This window comes from Panthera tigris, chromosome C1 (assembly GCF_018350195.1).
Source record: "Panthera tigris isolate Pti1 chromosome C1, P.tigris_Pti1_mat1.1, whole genome shotgun sequence".
NCBI lineage: Eukaryota > Metazoa > Chordata > Mammalia > Carnivora > Felidae > Panthera > Panthera tigris.
In genome coordinates, this window is record NC_056667.1 from 197,729,932 (window position 1) to 197,755,685 (window position 25,754).

The window sequence follows — 25,754 nt, forward strand, 5'->3', positions numbered from 1 at the left end:
TGAAGCAACCGGGACATGAAGAGGCAATTCTATTTCCATTTCAACTACCTCATTAACTGAAAAGAGTAAAATAATATATAGGGAGACATGAACCAAGTTATAGATTAAAGATATAAAATCCACATATGGCAATTGCTTGTGACACTGTTGACAATAGCGATTTTAAAATGCAGCCGCCAGCATTCACTAATGCATCTCTGTGCCCTGACATTGCAAAACAATTTACCCACAGCTTCATTTGAATGATGTGAAAAATCTAAGAAATAACTCAATAGCACTTGCCCAACATCAGAATTCTTCCATATTTTAACTAAATATGCAGGAAAATCATAAAAAAATAGAATATTTAAAACAAATTCTGAAATACTGGGAAGCATACAAAACAGTTATTTCTGTGCTTCTAATTCTTTTCTTATTAATAAGTATGACTCAATCTACAGACTCTAAGTAAGTGAATTTGTCCAAAATTAACTTGGCAATTATTTCTGAATTAAAGGAGCAAATCTCCCTCAAATATGTAAGTATCACAAAGGAAAAGAGCATGAGTGCTGATTTTAAATACAGAATGTAATGGTCATGTCTAACCTCAGTTGTGAAAGACAAGAAAGACAGCCACCAACTTCGGTATTCAAGTCCTTTGTTCCTCACAGCCTTCACTCAAGAACACAAGTCAACTAAAAACCAGGTTTTAAGTTGAACAACTTACACGGCGTTCCTGGAGGCTCCATAAGAAAGTAAGAGCTTGACTATATCCATGTGCCCATTCTTGGCAGCATCATGAAGTGGTGAATCATTCTGATACCCAGTGGAGTTCACCAACGCCTTGTGCTGTAGCAACAATTCCACCACCTTCAGGTGCCCATGGTTGCAGGCTTCGTGCTAATTAAATAAGTGAAAAATGTGATGAGGAAGAATAATGCATCATATCATAATAAAATTGCACTTTAGAAAAATAAATGTGAACTTCAGTCAGTAAATTGGTCTAACCTAAATATTCATATAGGCCGTAAGTGTCGGCCCGGAGTAAAAGCCCTATTACTAATCTTAGTGATGACATACATGATGATCAAGATGTATGCAATTCATGGAAAAAGATGGTATTTATTTGAGCCTTCAGTCAACTGCTCATTTTTTAAGAAGAAAATGTAGCTATAAACCAACTCTAGCTCCTCAACTGTTCCACAGTAAAAAATTAAAAACAAGAAACATAGAAAGTATTTAACAACTAGATCATGCATAAAAGGTGAAATTCTCCAAGGCTGAATAGAATCTACTAAATCAGGTACCTAGCCATACCCTAAGTGGTGCACCCGCATGTATACATAACCACCCCACAAAGTGAGTATCCTGGAGAGAGTATTTACAAGACAAGACTATTTGCTGAAGCTACAGATTACTGTATGGCTGGTGTCGATGATAACACAAATAACATAGAGTAAAAAGAGCTTACTGACGTTAACAGGGCATTCATTCAAGGCATTCAAAGATGCCTCGTGTGCAAATCTTTCCTTATGTCTAATGAACTGTTAAAAATGCCACTATACTATATTCTAATAAACCACTGACATACTGTGCTTTTTAAGAACATCTATTCCATTCATAATGGGCAATACCCCACCAAATATCTGTAGGTCTATTTCCAGGAGAAAATGACAGAAATTAGACATCAGGTGCTCGAATAAATCACTCACCAATCTTTTTTACAACTTGCCTTACTGGCTTTAAAAAAAAAAAAAAAAAAAATTGACCTTTCTTTGAAAAAGTTAACTAGCCTGCAGAGTCAAAAACAACAAAGTGACTCTGATCCAGACTAAACCCTCCCAGCTTAAAAATTTGGCAAGGAGAAGTCATTCTCTACAACTTTAAACCTTTTTTACACCTGGCTTAATAAGACTCTCTCAATTTTATGATAAATTTCCAGCTTACAGGGTAAGGGCTTCTACCTCCTCTGTTGACACTGCTATAGCTGTCTTCAAATTGCATGCAATTAGCTCACACAGCACTTGTTCCCATGTATTTGTGCTATTCGTTTTCCAGACTATACTCCACATTGCAGTTTTAGTAATAATAAGCAGATTTTTAAAAATGTTCACTGTAAGCAAAGATTTCTACTGCCTCTATATATTTGCGATTGGGTAGGGTATAAATGAGGCTACAATAGATCTTCAGTAAGAATCACTGCCTTATGATATAATCCTATACCCAGTCCCTCTGACCTCTTTGTTCCAAGAAATCTGGTTCCAATAATTTGGAATGTGGCAAAATGAGGCCTGATGTCGGCTCCAATAGTTACCTCCATGTTATTAGCTACATTCAGCAATGTGGTGTAACTGGATTCCTAAATCTAAAGGTAGTCAGTGAAAAGGCAGCCAATTTCTTCCCTGTCACAATTGAAAAGCTAGATGAAAAGTAATCATTTTCTCTTGCTTAGTGAAATGTATGTTCTTCAGATTAAAAAGAGAGTGTATAGACAACTGCATACAGTATAATAACTATAAGACATAAAACGAGAATAAAAAAACAAATAGAAAACTACCAATGGTGTCCATCCAGCATGGTCTTTAACATTTGGGTCACTTCCATTTTGTAAGAGGTATTCCACAGAAGGTAGGTCGCCCTAATAGAATGAAAAAATAAAAAGAAATTAAAAATCATCAATAAAAAAAGATATTGAGATTTGAGTTGTTTTATTTTTAAAATTTTGTCTTCTTAAAGACAGAATCAAATTTAAATCTCTTCTCTAATGCATACTGCTCATGAGTAATAAATAATAAGTCATGTATAGATGAACTGTTCTAAGGTACCAAGAAGTCATGAAGTCATATGGTCCATCCTTGAATATCAAGTTCAAAATCTCTGAGATTAGCAACCCTTATCAAAAGTCATTTCAAAATACCAAATAAAGGGCACTAACCAAAAATCAACGGATGATAATGAAGTATTTAAACTCATCATTTCATTTGTGAAAAACATTCTTTTTGAGCATGCATTAAAATGATTTCCAAGTACTGTTTAAAACAAAATCAAGGTCAAGAAGGCCACTCAGTTGAAACTTCCAAATTGTTTTTTTATTGACAGTTACTCCATTTATCCTTAATACATTAATTTAGTTTATATTCGCCTTATTTGCTAAAAGATATTTTTCTAGGTAAAAGCAAGGCTATTTTCTCCAAATATTACTGACAGAGTTTACTCTGAAAAAGGCTGAATAAATAAGTTACATATGGCAAATGGGGCACCTGGGTGGCTCAGTCGGTTAAGTGTCCAAGTCTTGGTTTCCGCTCAGGTCATGATCTCACAAGCCCCGCATCAGGCTCTGCGCTGACAGGGAGGAGCCTGCTCAGGATTCTCTCTCTACCCCCCTCTCTCTGCCCCTCTCCTTTTTGTGCCCTCTCTCGAAATAAACTTTAAAAAATTTTTTTAAAAAAATTACATATAGCAAAAGTTACCTATGACACATAGGTGTTCAACTGGTTTTGTGAAGAGCTTCTTTAGGGAGAAGGAAATCTCTCCTCTCTCACCCCCATCCTCAATATTCTAAAATGAGTTTTTCCCCTATTGGTTTGATTATATGTAGAAGTCACTAAGTCTCCTAAAAACAGTAACATTTGCTTTTATTTGATTGTTTTGGGCTGCTGCCTCTCAAGCACAACAAATCTTAAGATGGTAGCTTACTTCATTTTCTAAAAAATAAAAATAAAAATAAATAATCCATTTGCTTGGGCACCTTGGTGGCTCAGTTAAACATTACGACTTGATCCAGCCGGGCTCAGGACATGATCCCAGGGTTGTGGGATAGAGTCCCATGTTGAGTTCTGCACCGACAGCACAGAGCCTGCCTGGGATTTTTTCTCACCTTCTCTCTCTCTGCTCCTCCCACCACACATGCTCTCTCTCTCTCTCTCTCAAAATAAACTAAGAAAAAATTCATTTGCAACATACTTTTTTAAGTTCCTAAATTACCAAAATGACCCTAAATATTTAATGGATCTAAAAAATAAACATTATATATGTTTCAAATCAATTATCCCAGTTCCAATAAAAACATATTTTCCCAGTTTCTTAGGGGTGCAAATTCTATATTAGTAGTACAAATTACCATTTACTTAGCAACCTTTGCTCTATATTTAAGTCCATTCCCAATGAAACTAGGAATATCTGTCAAGATACTTGAATTTTTTTAAACAATCCCATGATTATTGGGGCAGATGAACTGCCAGAACCACACACACTTCCAACCTTCAACATGAAAGTATCCACACACGAAACTACACAAAAAGCCTTCTGAAAGATCTCCCCATTCTAATTCTGCATAGGAATCACAAAAACATATTAACCTAACAAAGCCCATAAATATAAATACAACTGTGGAATGAAAAGTCACATGAGAACACTCACATAGAAACAGAGACATTTAGAAACTAAAAGCAGATTCTCTTGGAAAGATGCCACACAGTGGTATTTTTCTTTCTTGTAACCTTGTCAAACTATCAAAGGGTCTTCTATTACAAAGCACCCCTAGACTTCCCCGGAACATATAGCCCATTTGCAAACTGCTTGTTTTTCATACTCAATATGCTTTCTCTTCCCTAGTACTTAAAAGTTTGTCACACTTTCATTGTTCTACTTTATGTAAATTTAATGTCATGCACATAAATAAAATTATGAAAATTAGATAGAGTTCACAGTAACGGAGTAAGCTTGAACCAATATGGAGTTTCTGGGAAATAAATGAACTTTTGCTTCTAATTTCTTTAAATTACTTTCTTCACTAAAAGAATATTTTCTGAGTAATAAGCACTCACTTTCAGACTCTCCACAACTTAAAAGAGTAACTGAGAGTTTCTTAAACCACAGCAAGAAAAAAAAAAAAAAAAATCATCCAAGTAAAGTATTTACCAAGGCTTACAAGAAATTTTAAATGGATTTGGTATTTTCAAGTAATACCTTAAAGGCTGAAAACAAACGGAACGTGTGTGCCACAATGAATTTTCTAATTGCTAAGCTTTCATTCAAAAACAGATTCTTCACACATTCGTTCATATTACAGCAATATAAATTAACTTTCCAACACACACATTTTTTTTTTCCTTATTATAAAGGTTAGCTCTTCTAAAATACAATTAAGAATAAATATCTTGATAAAAAAGGTACAGGGCATTACAATGACGATGACTTATCCCAAATGGTTAAGCTTTTCCACATATATGAACTAATCAGTTACCTAGAACTTTTCCTTTGGCAAGTAGATATTGTTTAAATTTTTTTTTTTTTTGTCATCCAGAATGAAGCTCTAAAATATATTAAACATTTCCCTAGCTTTTCAAGAGTTTACTGAATAAAATAACTTCACAGAAGCTTCTGACAACCTAGTCTGTGTAATGTTAAGCTACTGGTATTAAGGAGGTTCAGTATTATAAAGGTGGTGGTTGACAGAGGGAAAAATGGATACTGCCTCCAAGAGATGTTCTAGAAATTACAATCTTGAAAATATCATAGATGCCAGTTTGCTTGGGAGTCCTCTGCAACTTTCTCAGGAAGCTTGTAGGAAGGACGAGCAGTAAACGGGGTTCACACAATGTGACTGCCTTAAAATACGATGAATGACAAAGTCAGACCCTGAAGGAGACTCTTCACAAGGGATGTTTTTTCCACCCAGGAGATCCTCATCATCTTTGCTATGTTAAGTGTATCATGCCTTATAAGTTGCCTGAAAAATATGATTCGTTCTGTCTGCATCAAAAATATATCATGACATGCCAACGTCAAGCCTTCTATATCATGATACATTCAATGCTGTGGCATGAATTATGAGCAATCATTACCATTTGAAGAATCTGTGCTAGAAATCTGAGGCTAATTCCAGCAACCACAAATCCTACATGATAAAATAACAAATCAAAATTTTCTTTATGTCTAGAGAAATATCAAATACTAAGTTTTCAAAAATTAAATCAGAAGAATAAATGAGTGTTTATCTTAGTTTCTACCTAGGCACAGTAACACTTTCTCATAAAATCTCTCATTTATAACAAAATGTTCTCAGTAGCATTTTAACCATAGGTGACATCCACATTCAAATAGAAACACGGGCAATAAAAAGAGTCAACTGAATCTCAAATTTGTTCTGGTTACATGAGAATACGCACAATATCCCAGACATCATATTAATGAATATTCTGCTTGAAATTCTGCAGTGTAATAAAATGAAAGTATAAATAAGGAATTCAAGAAGAATCCTGTAGGGTCTGTAGGGTTTGTATTCATACGGGGCTAAATGTCCAAAAAGTAGAATGGCTCACCTGTAAATCCAGGATCCTGAGGGAAAAAAGGATTTGAGAACTGACAGTACAAACAGTATCTGCCGGTGACATAGTAGTGGTCTAACATTCAGCAGCCTGAATTTAGGCAGTCTGGATATTTACCAAGACCCTTCTATTGCCAGGAATGGAGGTTATCAGGGTAAATAAGGTAAGGGATGCTCTACATTAACCCAGAAGTCGACTTCTAGGAATTTATCCTAAAAATACACCTGGTCACATATGAAACAAAGATTCCTTGCCACAGCACTGTTTATAAAAGCAAAAGAATGGAAACAAACAGACATCCATTAGTAAGGACTAGTCAAATAATAAAAATGTATAGAAGGCAACGCTACTATAAAAACATACAGAAAGCTGTGTACCAATATGGAATAGATTTGCTTATATTTACATAAAGAAATTCACAAAGGACACACAAGTAAGGTGGTTAAGCAAAAAGGGCTTGTCAGTAATAGTGCAGCTAGGGGCAGAAACAGGAGTGAGGTTTTCTACTATAAATACTTTTATTCGTATTTTTGAAACCTGCAGTTATTACTCATTTTGAAATTAAATTTTAAATGAAGAATATATTCTGATAACCACAGAAAGCTAAATGAATATAAATGCAAACAAAATAATGTCACCATAGAGGAGAAACTAACTCTAGGAATCCTGAGAAAGACTTATTAAGAAGGTAGGATATAAACTGGATTTTTAAGGTTACATACAAAGAGCCAGGAAGGAAAAGGGAAGCATGTAGAGGAAAGAATATAAATCAGAGAAAAGAACATGTGCGAAGTATTGGTAGCATTAATGAACGTACTGAATAGTTCATAAGGCTAAATAAAGTTGAGTGTGACAGGAGAATGGGGTTCAGATCATGACTGAGTGGAAAATTTGCTCATTTATTCATCAAATTCATCTGCTATGTTCCAGGCAATGTTCTAGATCCTGAAGATCTAACAGTGAAGAAACAGAATTCTTGCTCTCATTCTAAAGAGAGAAGCAAGAAACTAAGAGATCTATAATAATAATGTCAGGAAATAGAGGGACCCAGATGGCTCAGTAAGTGTCCAATTCTTGATTTTGGCTCAAGTCATGATCCCAGATCAAGGGACTGAGCCCCACACAGAGTGGAGCCTATCTGGGATTCTGTCTCTCTCCCCCCACCCCTCTCCCTTACTTGCACTCAAAAAATAAAATAAATCTTAAAAAAATAAAACATGTCAGGAAATAACTGAAAGAAAACAAAACAAGCAGGACTGCTTGGTTAGGTAAGCGAGAAAGTCTCTCTGAAGACGTGGCATTTGAGTAGAAGCCTGAGGAGGAGGATCATACAGGGCTGTGTAGACCATAGGAAGGACTGTGGATTTTATTTTCAGTTGGCTAGGCTTGGCTGCCTGAAAGGTCATCAAATCTACATTCTGTTCAGCAGCAGTAACTTTTATTTCCCTGTTTCTTGTTCCATTTTTAGTATTTTAACTTCAGAGCCACCTCAAATCTTTTTCTAAAGTAGGTGGACACAAAAAACAAAATAGCAGAATCACAATATTTGGTTTTCTAGTACACATTTGCAGCCGCAAATGAGAAAATTAGAGCAGAAAATGAAATGAATACTACTTATAAAAAGACAAATATACTGACAAATCAACTGTTTTTTCGCACGTATTTGTTCTACGAAAATCAACCTGGGTGGGGGTTTACGTTCAACTCATAACATATTTTTAAAAGAGAGCACTCTTATTAAACAGTGATTTAAAAAAAAAACAATAGAAATCAATTACCTTGTCTTAAATGTACTGTATCAGAATCTGCCAACTAATGACAATAACAGTATTTGATAAGTGCAAAAGAATCAAATGGGTAACTTTAATGCTGGCAAGAAGACTCTTCCTAGGTAAACTAGTTATACGACAAAACTTGTATGAAGCAATCTTCACTGGAGAAAATTCACAAGACGCATCTTATTTTTCCTGTCTTAAGATTCTTTGTCTTTTTTCCACTGCTGAGGCCAAGGGTAGGCAAACTATGGCCTGTAGACCAGATGCATGATTTTGTATGTCAACTTTTATTGGTTTATATATTGTCTATGGCTGCTTTTGAACTATGGGCAGACATGAATAGTTGTAGAGACTACATGGCCTGGGAAGCTAAAAATATTTGCCCCTTTAAGAAACAGTTTGTCAAACCATGGCCTAGGTTTTAGAGATCTTCATTAGTAAAGATATGGTTAAAAGAAAAATTCTCTACCCATGTAAATAGAATCCTGCCTGGTAGTCTGAAAATAATTCCCAGAAAGGAAAACGTAGAAACTAAAGCAGTCTACATTCTTATTTATTAGTCAGAAATGAAAACATCATTATTATGCTAGCTACTTATGTCTATGAAGCATTTATAGCAATATAAAGTTAAGATTATAATAGCTTATTCGCATACCTATTACTTACATAACAAATAGGACAAAAATATAGTCTGGTTTTTTAAATCAATGCTTTGCAAAAAAAAATAAATAAACTAAAATATAACAGGGACCAACTGAAAATTCAAGTTGTTCAAAAGATATGTGTGCAGAAACTGGCATGTAGTCATGTTGCAGTTTCCCTCCTCACTGGTATCAGATATAGAGTACTCTATATTCATCATTTATTGGAAGATAAAGCAAGGAAAAAAATAAAATTAAAGCCCTAACAGTTGGGGAAGCTCGTTTTTTTGCTTTTCCCTTTCTCCATACAAAAATACAGGAATGTCTGGACTCAATGTCTATTCCATATTCTTCCCAGATGTTTCCTGATGCTCATCAGCCTTATATGCGGGGGCCTCCAATGGGTTCCTTCCAGATCTTCCAAAGATCTCTATCTGTGCAAAACACCCAAGGATCTCCTGATGAACTTATTAAAAGATCATAAAAGCTATCCTAATTTAGTACTAAGCTCACCTGTATTTGATTCATATAACACTTGCATGAAATCACAAAGTCTGTAAAGCTGTGGTGCTAACTGCTCCCCTCTATGTGCAGTTCTTGAGTCAGTTCCAAAGGTTAACCCTTGCACGTATACCTCATGCTTGACAAATGGGCAAGTTTCAAAAAAAACTAACACTGCCATAGCCCTAGGGTTGAGGCAGTAAATAAAGAGAGGTAACTTTAATGAACACACTATTAAAAGAAATGTCTGGCTGTGGGATACAGACACGTTCCTTCAGGGTCAACCATGGGAGCCATTTTTGATAATCAAATTTCCAGGTCATTGGAAAAATGTACAGACCACATCTTTCAACCTTGCAAATTCTGGCAGTGCCCACCACAAGTGTCAAACATACAGAAGTCTGTCATCTCCCACACTGTCCCTAGCTCTTTGGCTGGGTAACAATGTGTTGCCAGCAGTAACTTGGCCCCTGTCTATATTCCTAAAGCATGAGAAACTAGTGAAAACTGAACAAAATCATTATGGAATAGAGAAATGAAAGCCCTTGGCAAAAGAGAAGCTGAAATATTGAAATACTGGTTTTCTCTTATAAGATTATGTTCCTCGGGCCCAGGGGCCACTGCTTTGAGGTAGGGACACAGTCCCTACGAATTCTGCTTCTCTGGTTCAAAGGAGGTATCACATGAGTAGGTTAATTATCCTAGTAATCTCATGTCACTGTTCACAGGCCCCACAGAAATTGTTTCTTATAGTCGGTCTCATTCTAAAATTGTATTTCACAGCAAGCATCCTACCTTAATTGAAGCAATATGAAGCAAAGTCTCTCCTCTATGATTTCTTTTCACAGCTGTAAGGCTACCGGGAGACAGCTTCATTGCTGAAGGGCTGAACATCATCCGTCTGTAACTTGGACTATTCAGTGTAGAAGGTGGTGTACCTGGTGAAAGGCTCATGGATTCGTCTGATATATTACTGTTTTTCCTCCTTAATGTGTCACCAACTTTACGTTTGCTTGGAGGTGGTGAAAAGCAGCCAGGCAGTGGTTTGTTTTCTGAAAGCAGCATTTGCTGCCCACTCGTGCCAGGAATGCTGCTTCTGCATCTCTTAGAAATGGGACTGGACCGTCTGCTGCGACGTCCAGGTCGCCCATTATGACCCGACGGCAAGGACTGCTTAGATGTAAGATGATTCGCACAGGCACTGTTCTCGGGAGTCGCGTCTTCATTCCTGCTCTCTGTTTCTGGAGACTCTATTTGCTCAGCCAATGGTAAAGAGACTTCAGTTAAGCTTCTAGAACACTGCGATTCGGTTACAGAGTCACTTGCTAGTAAGTCTATGTCACCATTTGTCTGAGGACTAGCAATAACAGATGGCTGGCTACAGAAAGACACCAGCTTTTCCTTAAATTCCTCTTTGGAGTCAGGTTCACCATCTTCTTTTTCTGCCTCGAAATTCCATTCTTGGTTGATTTCAGCTAAAGTTTTCTTTTTTTGTTTTTTTCCAGACCTCGTGGAAGCCTTTTTAGCCCTCTCAGGAACACTTGTTGGAGGACTTGTAGAGACAAATTTGTACATTGAGGCCTGCTGAGCATTCCCATCATCTATCACTTGAGGCTGGGTTTGCACTGAAACTTTAGTCACAACATATCTGACCTTCTTACTTCGAGGACTAAACCACATTTTTATTGAATTCTTCTTATTTTCTGCATCACTGAATACATTTTGCCTAGATGTGTCTTCTTTCAAATCTGATAGAAAAAAGGAAAAGAAATCTGTTACACGAACTTAATCTCCCCCATCTTGAGCTCCCAAAGGATTTTGTTCATAGTTCTCCTAAGGTGTATCACACTTCATTTGTGTACCTTTCCCTTGTCCTAGGCTATGAACTCCTTGAGAGGAGATATTCACTCATTCAACAAATATTTACAGAATCCTACTTTAATTCCAGACAACATTCTAGGGACTGGAGATACAGCAGAGAACAAAATATGGAACTTCTATTCTACTGAGGATGGGCAGAACATACAAGTAAATTAGTAGAACATACAGCATGCTGGTGGCGATAAGAGCCATGGAGAAAAGATATGCCAGATAGATAGATAGACAGGCAGGCAGGCAGATATGGGATTTAATAAGCAGTAGTAAAAAAAATTAACACTTGTTCATTGAGACTTCTGAAAACCAATCAATAACCAACAATTCATTACAACAATAATTCACTACATCAACAAACTAAAGGAAAACCATGTGATTTTGTGAACAGATACAGAAAAAAAATGACAAAATCTAACATTCATTTATGACTTTATAAAAAGACCAACTAACAAGGGATAAAAAGGAACTTCTTCAACCTGATGAAGGGCAAAAATACACACAGCTAATATCATGCTAAATGGTAAAATACCGCAACTACCATTTTGTTCCTATTATCAAGAACAAGGCAAAGATGTCTGTTCTCACCACTCCTAGTCAACATATACTGAAATTCCTAGATAGCACCCCAAGGAACACCAATATAAAAGGCACACCAATATAAAACCATCTATTTATAATTAACCTGAATCACTACATAGAATATCTCAAGGAAAAATTTTTTTAAAAAATTAATGAAACTAACAGGTAACTTTAACTTAACAAAGCCTCAGAATACAAGGTCAATATACCAAATTCAACTTCAACTATGTTTCTATATGATATATAACAAAAAAATGCAGAATAAATTAAAAAACATTAGTACCATTTATAAAAGTACCAAAAAAACCCATAAAATACTTAACATACATCTCACAAAATACATATAAGTTCTGAAAATTATAAAATATTTATGAAAGAAATCTATACAAATGGAAAGACATTCCATGCTCATGAATAATAAGACTCAATATTGAGACATTGATTCTCCCCAATAGAACTACAGACTGTAATATAATCCAATAAAAATCTTAGTTTTTTTTTTTTTTGTAAAAATAGACAAGCTGATTCTAAAATTTACATAAGAAAGCAAAGGAGCTATAATATGGAAAGGCACAAGACCTAGAATAGCCAAATCAATAATGAAGAAAAACAAAATTGGAGGACTCACACAACATGACTTCAATTTATTTCAAACAAAATGAATCTAGGGGATTGAAGATAGTCACAACTCTTTAGGTGTCATCTCATATAATCTTGAACTATGTAAACAAGAAACTAATGTGAATGAATGAACTTTAAGTACATACTGAAATATACGCTTGAGCAAAAGAAGCCAGATACAAAACAATACATAAAACCAGCTGAAACTAATATGATGTGTTAAGTCAAAATACTGACTATCCGATAACTATGGGGAAAGGAGTTAGTGACTAAAAAGGGGCAACAAGAGGCTTCTAGAATAGTGTTTATTCTTCTAGGATACTTGTATTGTTTATTGGTGAGTTCAGTTTATGAAAATTCATTAAGCTATACAGTTACAATATATGTACTATAAGAATTTCTTCAACTTTTTACTAATAATCAGAAATTAGGGGCATCTGGGTGGCTCAGTCGGCTAAACACCCAAACCCTTTATTTCAGCTCAGGTCATGACTTCACGGTAAATGAGTTTGAGCCCTGCATGAATTGAGTCCTGCAAGCCCTGCTTGGGATTCTCTCTCTCCTCTCTCTGCCCCTCCCAGCTTGCACTCTCTTTCTCTCTCTCAAAATAAATAAACTTAAAAATAAATTAAAATAATTTTAAAAAGTAAAAATAAATAATCAGAAATTAAAACACAAAGAATCAGTAGACTTTAAAAAAGAAAAGAATCACTGTCCCCAAGTAGATAAGGTGCCACAATTTGTGGGTGAGTACTCTCGTACAAACACTTTGCTGCGTTAGCTAAGGTCATCAAGGAAGGCCTCTCTGTAAAACTCACTTTTGAGTTGAGACCTCATGACAAACTACAAAAGGGAAGCAGTCACATAAATATCTAGGAAAGTGGTTCCCAAGTAGAAGGTAGAACAAGTGCCAAGGTCTTAAGGTAGAAATGAGTTTAGCATATTCAATGGATAAAAAGCAACGTGGTAGAGCTTAGCATATAAAGAGCTCAGCATATAAAGCATGTAAAGAGCTCAGCCACAAGTATTACTTCTGGTATTCCTCATTCCATCAATCTCTGAAGTGGGAGGGCTTGAGACTTCTTCACCTGCAATCACCTCCTTGGTAATCTTATATATACACATACACACACATATATATACATATATATGTGAGAGATATATATATGTGAACAGATATATCTGTTTATATATATATATATATATGTATGTGAACAGATATACATATATATCTGTTTATATACATATATATATATATCTGTTCATATATATATATATATATATGTTAACAGATATATATATATATATATATATATATATATATATATCTGCTTATATACAGGGACAACTTCAAATGTGTATGTGCCACCCAGACCTCTCCCCTCAACTTCAGACTAATATTCAACTGCCTACTCAACAACTCTTAACATGCACGTCTACTCCTAATAAGTATCTCACACTGAACATGACCAAAACTGAGTTCCTGATCCACATCTTCCCAAACCTGCTCCTCTTATAGCTGTCCCCATTTCAGTAAATGGCATATCATCAATCCAGTAGCCTAGGGCAAAAACCTTAGAATCAAACTTGCCTCTCCTATCTCTTTCATGCCTTATATGCAAAATGCAAGTTCTATAGCTCCAACTGCAAAATACATCCAAAATCTGACTACTTCTTACTGCCTCCATTCCTGCCAGCATGGTATAGGACACCATCATCGTGCACTAGATTAGTAATAATAACCTCCTAAATCATCTCCCTGATTCTGTATTTGCTTCCTCCCCCATAAGTCTATTCTCAACAGAGCAGTCAGCGATCCCTTTATAACTCGTCAAATTATGTCACTAAAACCCTCCAGACTTCCACTCTGGCTCTGAAAAAAAGCCAAAATCTTAGTAGCCACCTAACAGGCCAGAAACAACCTGATCTTCCACTACCTTCCTGATCTCCTGTTCTCTCCTTACTTGCCATTCCAGCCACTGGACCTCCTCGCTGCTCTTCAAACCAATAAAATGTTTTATGTAAGTCAGATGGCATGAGTGCATCTGTGTTTTACAAAATCAGTCTTAAGTGGAGCGAGAGAAAAGAGATTGGAAGAAGGCAATCGTTAAGAGGCCAGAATAGGAGTGTAAGTAGAAGGTAACAAGACTGGAGAGGTGGTAGGAGGGGAAAAAAAAGAAGTCTTTGAAAAGTATTTAGGAGATAAAATTTATAGAATTTGGTGATGAAGTGAATACAAGAAGGTGGCGGTGACAAGGATGAGCCACGTGCTTCTGGCTGACACCACTGAAGGCAACTAGAGAAGAAACGCTGATGGGGGGAAGGGGGGGAACACGAGCTGCCAGTGGTTCTGAGTGTCCTGCGTGCGTCTGCAGGGTGTGCCAAGAAGGCAAGGCCCTGGCTGCTCTGTACCCAGACACTTCTCAGGACTGTGTTTGCAGCATGCATATCTGAGGGACTGGGCAGTGTCTCCCAGCAGGAAAAAAAAAAAGCAAGCCCATTTGGGCTTACCACAAAAAGTCAATTCCCTAAGCTTGGAGTTCATGTCCTGTATCGCAACCCACTCTGTGTATGCAGGAATCCACAATGGACCTTTTGCCAATTACAATCAAAGTTGCAAAACTGCCAAATAAAACATCAGCAAATCAAATCCAGGAATTTCAAAGGCAATATGGTAAAATACTTGCAAATTTTAAATGTATACACCCTTTCACAAAGCAATTTGGCCTCTAGTCATCTATCTTACCAAATATAGAAAATATCCATGCATGTACCTGCAAACATAAATGTGTAAGAATGTTAACTGCAGCAATATTCCTAATAGCATAAATCAGGGGGGAGAATCAGTGTTCATCAATCGGCAATGAATTAACTATGGATCATTTACACTACAAGATCTTATGTGGCCACTTCAAGACACTTGTTAAGTGTAGCACAATCTCATTTATGTTCTAAAAATTCTATTGCATTTATGTCCAAATATCTTCATAAATTCATGGAACTAGAAAACTAAACAATGAAAACAGCACCTCTGTAAAAGAAAGCAATTTCTACTTTTCAGTTGAGGGAAAATGGTGGAGGAGGACTTTCACACTTTACACTTTTATATGGCTTAATCTGTTGTAAAAAGAATGCTCTCTTATATTTCTTATATAAATTAAACAGAAAACAAAACTTGTTTAAGGTCATACAACTAGTTGCTGAAAGGGCTAGCATTTGAGCTCATACCTATTTTCACAAAACATTAAAACTTTTCACCAAGTATCACTACATGCGATATTGTAATTTATAGTAATAAAATATATTAGGTCTTCATCTACAGTTCCTGGTACAAAGGTCCAAAAACCTTTGTAATTTCCCAAGAGAACCTATAGGGGCATCTTTTGTTATAAATATTTAGTTATGTTTCCAGTTTCTAAAATAGTATGAGTGATAAAGAGGAAATGGGTGTCTTCTCTTCTTCGTAACTGCTTCTTTCAACCACACCTAAGCTTACATTAATGAGGTGACTTCTTGGAGTCCCTCTAAGGATAAAGGCTGCTTGCCAGGGGAACCAATCAAGATGAGAAAGTTAAAGCTTTCAGTCCCACCCCCAACCTTCAAGAGGAGAGAGGAGCTGCAAGTTGAACTAGTCACTAGAAGCCAATGATTTAATCAATTATGCCCAAAAGGAAGGGTTTAGGAAGCTTCCAAGTTGATGAACATATGGAGGTCTTGGGAGAGCAGCACACCCAGAGAGGGCAATAAAGCTTCACACCCCTTCCCACACTCCTTGCCCTATGAATCTCCTCTCTTTGGCTGTTCCTGAGTTACAACCACTGAATAGGGAACAGTAATCTAGTAAGTAAAACATTTTCCTGAGTTCTCTGAGTCACTCTAGCAAATTAATCAAACTCAAGGAGGTCCTGGGAACCTCCAAGATAAAGCCAGGTAGCATCTGAAGGGCGGTGGGGGGCAGACTTGTGGGACTGAGCTCTTAACCTGTGTTGGCTCTTAATGCTATCTCCAGACAGGCAGTGTCCGAACAGAGTGAAACTGTAGGACACCCAGCCAGTGTCACAGAACAACTTAATGTGTGGAAAACCCACACATCTGGTGAAGTAGAGGAGTAGTGAAGTAGAGGCACACAGGAAAAGTGAGCTTTTCTTTCCTCTCTATATATTATCATCTCTATATGTATTGTATTTTTTTAGACCTACCAATCTTGCCCATTAACAGAGGAGTAAGAAATAGTCAGTGAATGAGTTGTATAGTGATCTACTTTCGGATTCTGTCAGTGATCCTCCTTCAAGTTGTCTTATTTAGTTTTTGCCTTTCAGCCCATTTGTTTTTCTTTAAAAAATATTCCCAGGGCACCTGGGTGGCTCAGTTGGTTAAGGCTCCAACTCTTGGTTTCAGCTCAGGTCATGACCTCACAGGTTTGCAACATCAAGCCCCACATTGGGCTCTAAGCTGACAGCGAGAAGCCTGCTTGGGATTCTCTCTCCCTCTCTCTCTGCCCCTCCCCAATTTGTGTTCCCCTTTTCTCTCAAAAATAAATAAATGTTTAAAATATATATATATTCCCTCAAAATTCTTTCCTCCCACCCCACACAGGGGTGGTAAAACCAACCCAGGTCAGCCCAGCACAGTGGTGAGCACAATCAGTGGTGCTCAAAAAATACTGGCAAATAAATTATTTAATATCTGCTCTTAAATCTTGAGAAGCATTTATATAAGAGAGGTTACATTTTAAAGGCTAGAAGAAAACTTGAGAGTCACTCAATTCTCTCACTTGAAGAATTAAAGTTAAAAAGAGAGGAGAGGCAGGGAGGTCACCCAATCCAGCATTCCTCTCCACAGGAAATGGATTACCAAGATGCTGTTTCAGGTATAGGAAAGAACCCAGGAAAGGCAGGGAAACTGGAAAAACTACCACCACCACCTGACAAGGTTAACAATGCCTAACAAATAATTTCCTACTGCCTGAACTCATTCTCCAAATTGACAGAATTAGTAATCTCCTTTGACCAACAAAGGTACTTGGAGTATGTTTTATTTGTCCTAAGAAAGAAAAGAAAGAAAAGCAAGAAAAGAAAGAGCAAGCTATCATATTAATGTTTTTTTCCTGAGAAGTCACTCCTCGTTCAAGATGAAGAGAACTCTTTATTTATAAGACTTTTCTTCCATTACAGACTCTCAAGCAAAATTTTAACAAACTTAGTTCTAACACTATGCTACTTTAAAAAGAAAACCAGTGGTATCTTTTTTCCTAAGAACTGGTAACATCTGCTATGTAGGAAATAAATGTGTCTGATGCTACTAAGGTGTTATATAAAATTGCCAAGTGTGCTTATTCCTGAAAAGTTTGAATACTTAAGAGATACAACGTAATTTTAGTTTCATTTTTCTTATTTGTTTCTGGGAATAGATTTCTTCTCAACATTCTCAACATTCTCATGCCTTAAAATATTAACAAGAGAAAAGGAAATTATGAAAGAAGTTATTTTTAAATTCCTTTTAGGTATTTTTTATTCACACAGAACATTTTTTTTTATTTTATCATTTAAAATTATTAATACACCAGAGGATGAGTAAACTAAAATCTCCAATCTCTTTAGTGCAAAACTGATTTTTCTATTCCTCTTTCACCTCCTATTTCGTGGGCATAAAGCTCCTATGTTTATAAAGAGATCCGTAAAGACAGCACTTTAAACAGGTAAGAAAAATGAAAAATAGATTTTAAAAAACACATAATTCGTATTTAGCTCTGTAGAAAGTTCACAGACATGATCTCTAGCGAAGGAATTCAGTCAAACTCCATTCTATTCCAAAGAAGCCATCCCTTCCTCCTGGGGATGGTAGCAAATGGTAGCATTATACTGGCCAGAGAGTAAGACAACAAACCCAGCTGAAGCCAGGAGTGTGTAGCTGAGTAACATCAGACTCTCTGGCATCCTTCTTACATCCTAGCTGAACATCACTTGGTCCACAAAGTGTTACTAGATTAGGATCTTGGAAATAAAAACAATCAAGATGAGGTATCTTGGAAATAAAAACAATCAGAGTGAGGTATCCATTCACACAGAAGACTTAATGTCTAATTTCTAACAAGGTCTTTCCTCTGCAGTGATTGGTAGATTTCAAAAACAAGTCATTTCTGATATAATTTCACATCTAGAGGAAAGGTCAACACGAAATGTTACCAGTGTTACTTTTTAAGAATCTAGATTACAAAGACTTAACGGTTAATCCTCTGGTAGTCTGTAAAAACTTGTATTTGATCTTCCAAAATTTCTTTTAAAGATAGATGATGACATTTTCAATTAAAAACAAGTCAAATGCTAGGACCCTTGGGTGGCTCAGTCGGTTAAGTGTCCAACTCTTGGTTTCAGCTCAGGTCATGATCTCAAGGTTCATGAGTTCAAGCCCTGCGTGGGCTCTGTGCTGACAGTACGGAGTTTGCTTGGGTTTCTGTCTCCCTCCCTCTCTCTGCCCCTCCCCCACAGGCACACTGTCTCTCTGGGTGTCAAAATAAATACATTAAAATTTTTTTTTTTTTTTTTAAAAACAAGTCAAGTGCTAAAGTCCTTAATGCTTATAAAATTTACAAAATGTAGAATTTCAGGGTGCCTGGCTATCTTGGCCAGTGGAGTGTGCGACTATTGATCTTGAGATTGTCAGTTAGAGTCCCATGTTGGGTATCGAGATTACTTAAAAACAAAATCTTTACAAAACAAACAAAACACGATGTCATACTCAGGTCTATGTATCCCTTAAATTACAAAGAAGTGAATGAAAAGAGCATATATTCATGTAATTTATACATACACAATAATCTCACTAATCATCCAGTAGCAATAAATACTCTCAGGAAGATTTCATTTTGACCTTTTTTCTAGACTTGCAATTGTATCAGAAATGACTTGTTTTTGAAATTACGCATCTTGTCCTAACTAAGCAAGGACCACAGCAGCAAACATGATTGTAAATTCTGCATTTTACACAGCATTTCTAAGTTTAACCTGTAAAAAGCAAAACCCCCACCTTGCTGGAACATAAATCACAATATTAACAGCTACAACAATTTTTATGAGTGAATGCTTCTAAGCATTATAAACTGTCATATTCATTTCATGAAGAAAAATATTGGTCCTTCCTCCACATAGTAAATTTCTTCATGATGACATTTTTAAAAATTCTATCCCTGAGTATAAATATTTCTGAGGACACCCACAAGATATCGAGGAACAGAGATGCACATGTTGCTAAGAAGAAGCTTTGCCAAGTTTTTTCTTAAAATTTAATAATAAACTATAGAAAAAGGAGGCAATTAGAAAATGTGATTTAGCTATCATTAATCTACATCAAAGGATTATAATGATGTACATTGTGTGCCTTTCAAATTATTCTCTATTATAGGTTTCACAACAGAAGTTGAGAAATCTCTTTGACAAACTAGTCCCTTATTAAAAATCAAAGGAAAGTACTTTGCTACCATCTGTGCAACATTAACGCCTTCAACCGCAAGAATGATTATTTTGTAAGTTAAGAAGTATTCAGTTCTATTTTAAAAAAACAACAGCAACACAACTATTCAAATGTTCATCTTCATCTATTATAAGAAAGTCATAACATATATGAAACACTATGTAATTCACTATAGAAAGACAAGCATCTCTTTGGAAGCCAGAAAACAGAAAAGGAAATTGTGATCCCATGAAAGCATAATCAAAATGTGGTTTTTTTTTTGTTTTTTTTTTTAGACGTCACCACCAATACCAACAAATGCTTCACAGAGCCTGACCAGCACCTGCAAGGTCTGATTTAATATGATGGGAAGCAATATAAAATACAAACTTTTAAATTTAACTCCATTAGTAGAAAACAGATTATGTTATAAAGAATAAGGTAAAATTATCCATAAATGGTTTTCAGAAAAATTTGTGACAATCTTTTCTCTTGAAAGTACACTGAACTGAGGAAAACCTGTTCAAGTATTTAGAAGCTCATTTTAAAAAGCATGACTATAAATCAGGCTTCTTTATCTCTAGTATATCATATACCATGTCCATGATTTGACAAGTTCTTCCTAATTACCCACCTTAATTACAGTAATTATATATTTCATAGTAAATGCAACTAACAAGGTTCTTTTGAAAGATAAATTGTGAACTACAGGGCTTAAAAAAAAGAGATGTAGATATCTGACCATCCCACTTAATTCATCACCGTCAACACCCATTTAACAGAACTAGATGATTTTCAAGCTACACCTTGGGATCACTTAATCTAACACCCTTATTTTATGAGATCTGTTTCCAATTTCCTCATTATAAAGAGGATAAACCAGGATGCCTGGATGGCTCGGCAGGTTAAGCATCCAATTCTTGGTTTTGGCTCAGGTCATGATCTCATGGTTTGGGGCATCAAGCCCTGTGTTGGGCTCTGCACTGACAGCGTGGGCCTACTTGGGATTCTCTCTCTCTCCCTCTCCCTCTCCCTCTCTCTGCCCCTCCCCACCCCACACACCTGTGTTCTCTCTCCCCAAATAAATAAACATTAAAAAAAAAAGAGGATAAAACATAATTTGTCCCCAACTGTTAGTTCCCTCTACCTAGTAACCTAGTACACCTTATACCACTTTAATTTTAGAGGTACTTGCTACGTAAACTAACATAAGGTACTACATAAAATATTGAATACACTATAAAGAAACAGAGAAATACCCTCAAAAAAACTCCAATGCCCTTTGAGGCTAGTTTGTTTTGGCAGAACCTCAGGAGGAAAAGTTAATGCGATGCCACTAATCAGCAGAATAAGCTTGGCACCATGTAAATTATAGCTCTGGACAGAGATTTATATTTCAATATGTTTACACCCTAGATTTACCATCTTCTGTAAAAGGAGAAAAGGAAGATGCTACCATTATAAAATGAATTGTTGAAATCAAAACCTGAGAATTTGTTTTAAAATTGTTTTGGGGATGCCTGGGTGGCTGAGTCAGTTAAGCGTCCAAATTCGGCTCGGGTCATGATCTCATGGTTCATGAGTTCAAGCCCTACACAGGGCTCTCTGCTGTCAGCCCAGAGCCCACATCAGATCCTGTTCTCTTCTCTCTCTCTCTCTCTCTCTCTCTCTCTCTCTCTCTCTTTCTGCCCCTCCCCCGCTCATGTGCACTCATGCACACGCTCTCTCTCTCAAAAATAAATAAACATTAAAAAAAGTTTTTTAAATAAAATAGCTTTAATTAAGTTTAGTCTCTGGGGTATGAATTAACCCTTACCACTGCCAATTTGTCTCCAATTCAACAAGTATAATGAACACCTATACACCTAACCAAAGCATTGTGCTAAATAAATGTGCAGTGTAAGTAAGTAAACAAACTTACACTGTGACCTTCCTGCATAACCTAAGTCCTCAATTTCCTCACCTACAGAATAAGTGATTTAGGATGACCTTCCTGCTCCTAAAATTTTGATTGTATGTTATCCAAACTGTGAAATTTCAATTCATGCTAAAATAAGTAATGATAAAGCCAGCACTGCTGAAGTCTGGTCAGACAAAAGTAGTTAGTACTCACTATAATAAGGAAAATGAACACAAAACGGCTTTCGAAAAATCAATCACCATAATCCTCTCCTCAAACTCCCAATCTATTTTTACATGACAAAGACAACATTCTAAAAGGCCTCTGGCCCCATGCAAAAACTTATTCTAAACCTGATAATTTTTTTATAAATATCCTTAGCAGTGATGAAATATGGAGACATTTCATACATGGTCCACAAAATATGAAAACCATACTAAAGACTCAACCATCATTAACGCCAATAGAATTTCTGGAGAAGTCCCCTACCTTATTCTTCTTTGCACCCCAAGGCACTATACCCGTACCCCACTATGCTATAATTCACTACCCATCAAGAGTTACTCTGCTCCCTTTTTATTAGCATTAAAAAAGTCACATTACACATTACATTGTTATGGGTTAAACTGTGTTCCTCATAAAATTCATCTATCCAAGTCCTCCTCCCAGTACCTCAGGATGTGACCTCAGGAAACAGGGTCATTACAGATATAATTAGTAAAAACTAGTAGAGTGGGACTCTATAGTGCAAAAAGACTGGTGTCTTTATAAATATGGGGAAATTTAACATAAACACGCATGCAGGGAGAACACCATATAACACGAAGACTGCTACCTACAAACCAGGCAGAGAGGCCCTCCTCTCACAGACCTCCCTGACAGACATCCTTCCCTGACAGACATCCTTCCCTCACAGACTATGATGGCACTAACTATACCAACACCTCAATCTAGAACTCCTAGCCTCCAGAACTGTGAGATCATAAATTTGTATTATTTAAGCCACACAGTTTGTGGTGTTTTGTTACAGCAGTCTGAGCAAGCTAATATATTACTGCACAGAAACTGGAGAAGAATCACATCAAACCATCACGACAGACAGAATTCTCAGAATAGCACCTCAGGTGTCAATGCATGGCCAATGTTCCTAAGAGACCACACATCTTGAAGATTCTGACAAAAGCCACTTTCAGGCAGACATGAACATTTTTCATATTGTACACTTAAATCAAGAGTTTAAGGGCACCTGGAAGACTCAGTCTGTAGAGAATGCAACTCTTGATCTCAGGGTTGTAAGTTTGAGCCCCACAGTGGGTGCAGAGATTACTTAAAAATTAGCAAATCTTAAAAAAAAAAAAAAAAAAATTTTAATCCTCCCCCTCAACTCCCTCCAAAGATGCATGAACTCTCTTTAATCAATGGTTATCTGTATGGGGGGGGCATATCATACACTAATCATTTTAATTACAAAATTAAACACTATCAGCCCTACCTCTGAGTAAGAAGGAAAAAAATACAGATGATAATAATGAAGTTTCTTCATTATGCTCTTAAAGAGATTTATAATGCAGTATTATTTTTTCAAAAAGGTAAATACTTTTTGAAATGTATATGAGTATATAATTACATCTGAAAACATGTAAAACTTTATCACGTAGCATATTATATCCTAAAAGAATAGAGTCTAATACAATGATGAGATGAAGAAAACTTTTCATAGGTAGACTATGATTTAAATTCTTCTTAAAAATATGGACCTAGTCAATAAGACAAAGTATTTGCCTTGTTTCTTTAATTTGTCTAATCAACTTCACCTTTAGTAGCTGACAATAACACAGCTTGTCAGAAATCTAAGATCAGAAGATTTAGAAATGGAAATTCAACCATTTTATGTGAGCATTATCAATCATTCACAGCATCCTGCCAATCAAGAAAAGGTTATCCTATAAACATAAGCTAAAATGACATGATCTGATCAATAAAAAGACAATTCCAGTATCTAATTATGAAGATTCAAAACCTTTTACTTTCTTTCCACAGCTAATTAGTTCTCAGCAGAAAGCACAATGGGAAGATATATAGTTAATACGCAGAGTCTAAGAACAATTTGAAAAACATTAACCCCCATTTAAATAGAAAAGAAAATGAATATTAGATTTTTGCTCTTTCAAAATGTGCTCATCTAATTAATTCAGTCTAGAAAAGCGATGCACAGAAGGTTGTATTCTATCTTGTAAAAGTGTATTTAAGTGAATTTAAGGACAAAATCACTTTTCCATGTATATTATTCAGAAATTATTATAACTGTAAAAAGCAGGCAATGTAGGTGGTGCAAAGTGTCTGGACTGACAATCAGAAGAAATGGGCTCTATTTCTCATTTCCAGTACTAACTACACATGTGATGTTAGGTGAGATCATTTAACCTCTTTGGACCCTGCTTTCTCTAAGTGATCTCTAAGTTATCTGTCACTTCTCAAAATAATTGCAAACGCTGTCAATCTTCAAATCTGAAATATGCCATCAGAATTCCTGACGGATCTTTACATACTTTCTGTGATCAATATGAATTCATCATCAGATATTTCATGAAGAGAGAGAGTGATCTTTCTCACCTGATAGCTTATTGCCATGCAGCAAATTCCGGAGCTTACTACAAAGCTGGATCATGCTGTCCAACTGTCTATTTATCTTCACATCTTGTATCCAGGCTGGGGTGTAACACACTGGACATCCGGTTCCAATGCAGTCACTTACACAATTACTTTAAAAATGTTAAAATATATACACATATATATACATATCAATGCATTCAGCAGAATTTTAATTCCAAAAAATAAACATAAACAGTTTGAACAGAAGTAAATAAAGGTTGTTTTAACAAGCAATGGGCAATCATATAATATTTGTTACAATGATGTTTTTGAAAGATTATGATACACACATACAAAATCTGTACCTAAAGTCGCTTAGGCCATTTGATATGAAGAGATTTTACTTAGACATTACTCTGCAAATCTTTTTCATGCAAATAAATCTATAGCTTCTAAGGGGTAAGAGTACAGAGAGGGACATAAATAAACATATTTAGTACCAAATGCATAACAGCCATGCATTTCAACCTTTTCTATCCTAAATCTTAACACTATGTTTCATGGAAAATTACTGCAAAGAGACTGGGAAAGGTAATTTTTGTTTTGTTTGCAGACAAGTGTCTAAAGGTTTTAAAGTAGTTTCTGAGAAAAGATACTTGATTCTTTCAGACATTTTTATAACCTGTAGACTCAATTAAATCATCTCAGGTTATCTGTCTAGGAGTTAAAGTCTCACAGTTAGGGGGATTTTCTTAACTTTAGGGGTTACAAACCCTTTGCAAATCTGAAGATATACATAAGCTCTTGTAGAAAAAAAGGGGGGGGGGTCACAATCCCCCTCCAAAGCTTATCTGTGGATTCAGAAATAAGAAACCTAACAATCCACTCTTCCCTTAGCCTCACCAAAGGAGCTCCAACAAGACTGGGTAACCTAACTGATAAAAACCACATCTCTCCCAAATACCACATTCCTTTTCATGTGACCCACTCATTTGTAGGCACAGAGGATTCTTATGAGATCCTTCCAGAAAAAGCCTGTGGTTAGTTCTATTATTTGTATCTTAGATTTTGGCATGATATCTGATGCAAAGTAACTCAATAAATGTTATAAAACAAATCTGTAATCCATACCTGGGCTAAGAGAGAGTTTCCAGATGAATGTCAAATTTCTTTAGCAAAGAAAGGGACTTCTTTGAGTTTCTTTGCTTGTACTTAAGAACCCTTAACTTAAAACTCCAACAGAGAAAATAGGGAAACTGATTGTACAGGGAACTGAAATCATCAATTGTTACGTAATACTTAAGTATTTGAGGAACACGATTGACAAGAGTCACAATCCACTCATCAGGAAATCATTACCTTATTTTCAGATAAAGAAAATGAGATCCAAATAGGTGAGACACTTACCCAGCACCACACCAGTACTCAGTCTATTTTACACATTCTATAATGTTCATCTTATAAATGTTCTCAAATTATTTTGTAAACATTAATCTAGAATTCTGGGGAAAGA

The 25,754-nt window shown here is 36.1% G+C and overlaps 1 protein-coding gene across 6 annotated transcripts in view; it reads right to left on the bottom strand.

The window, feature by feature from the left end:
* BARD1 (BRCA1 associated RING domain 1) overlaps positions 1-25,754 on the bottom strand; it is an 84,476-nt gene that overhangs the window by 43,333 nt on the left and 15,389 nt on the right. For 4 of the 6 annotated variants that reach the window (XM_042995280.1, XM_042995279.1, XM_015539277.2 and 1 more), the window contains exons 3-6: positions 24,263-24,411; positions 10,021-10,973; positions 2,537-2,617; positions 707-879 (exon numbers count right to left, since the gene is read on the bottom strand). In XM_042995280.1, the coding sequence (XP_042851214.1) occupies positions 707-879; positions 2,537-2,617; positions 10,021-10,973; positions 24,263-24,411 (1,356 nt within the window). The remainder of the gene's footprint in view (positions 1-706; positions 880-2,536; positions 2,618-10,020; positions 10,974-24,262; positions 24,412-25,754) is intronic. The other 2 variants (XM_042995278.1, XM_042995282.1) reach the window with 2 other exon arrangements.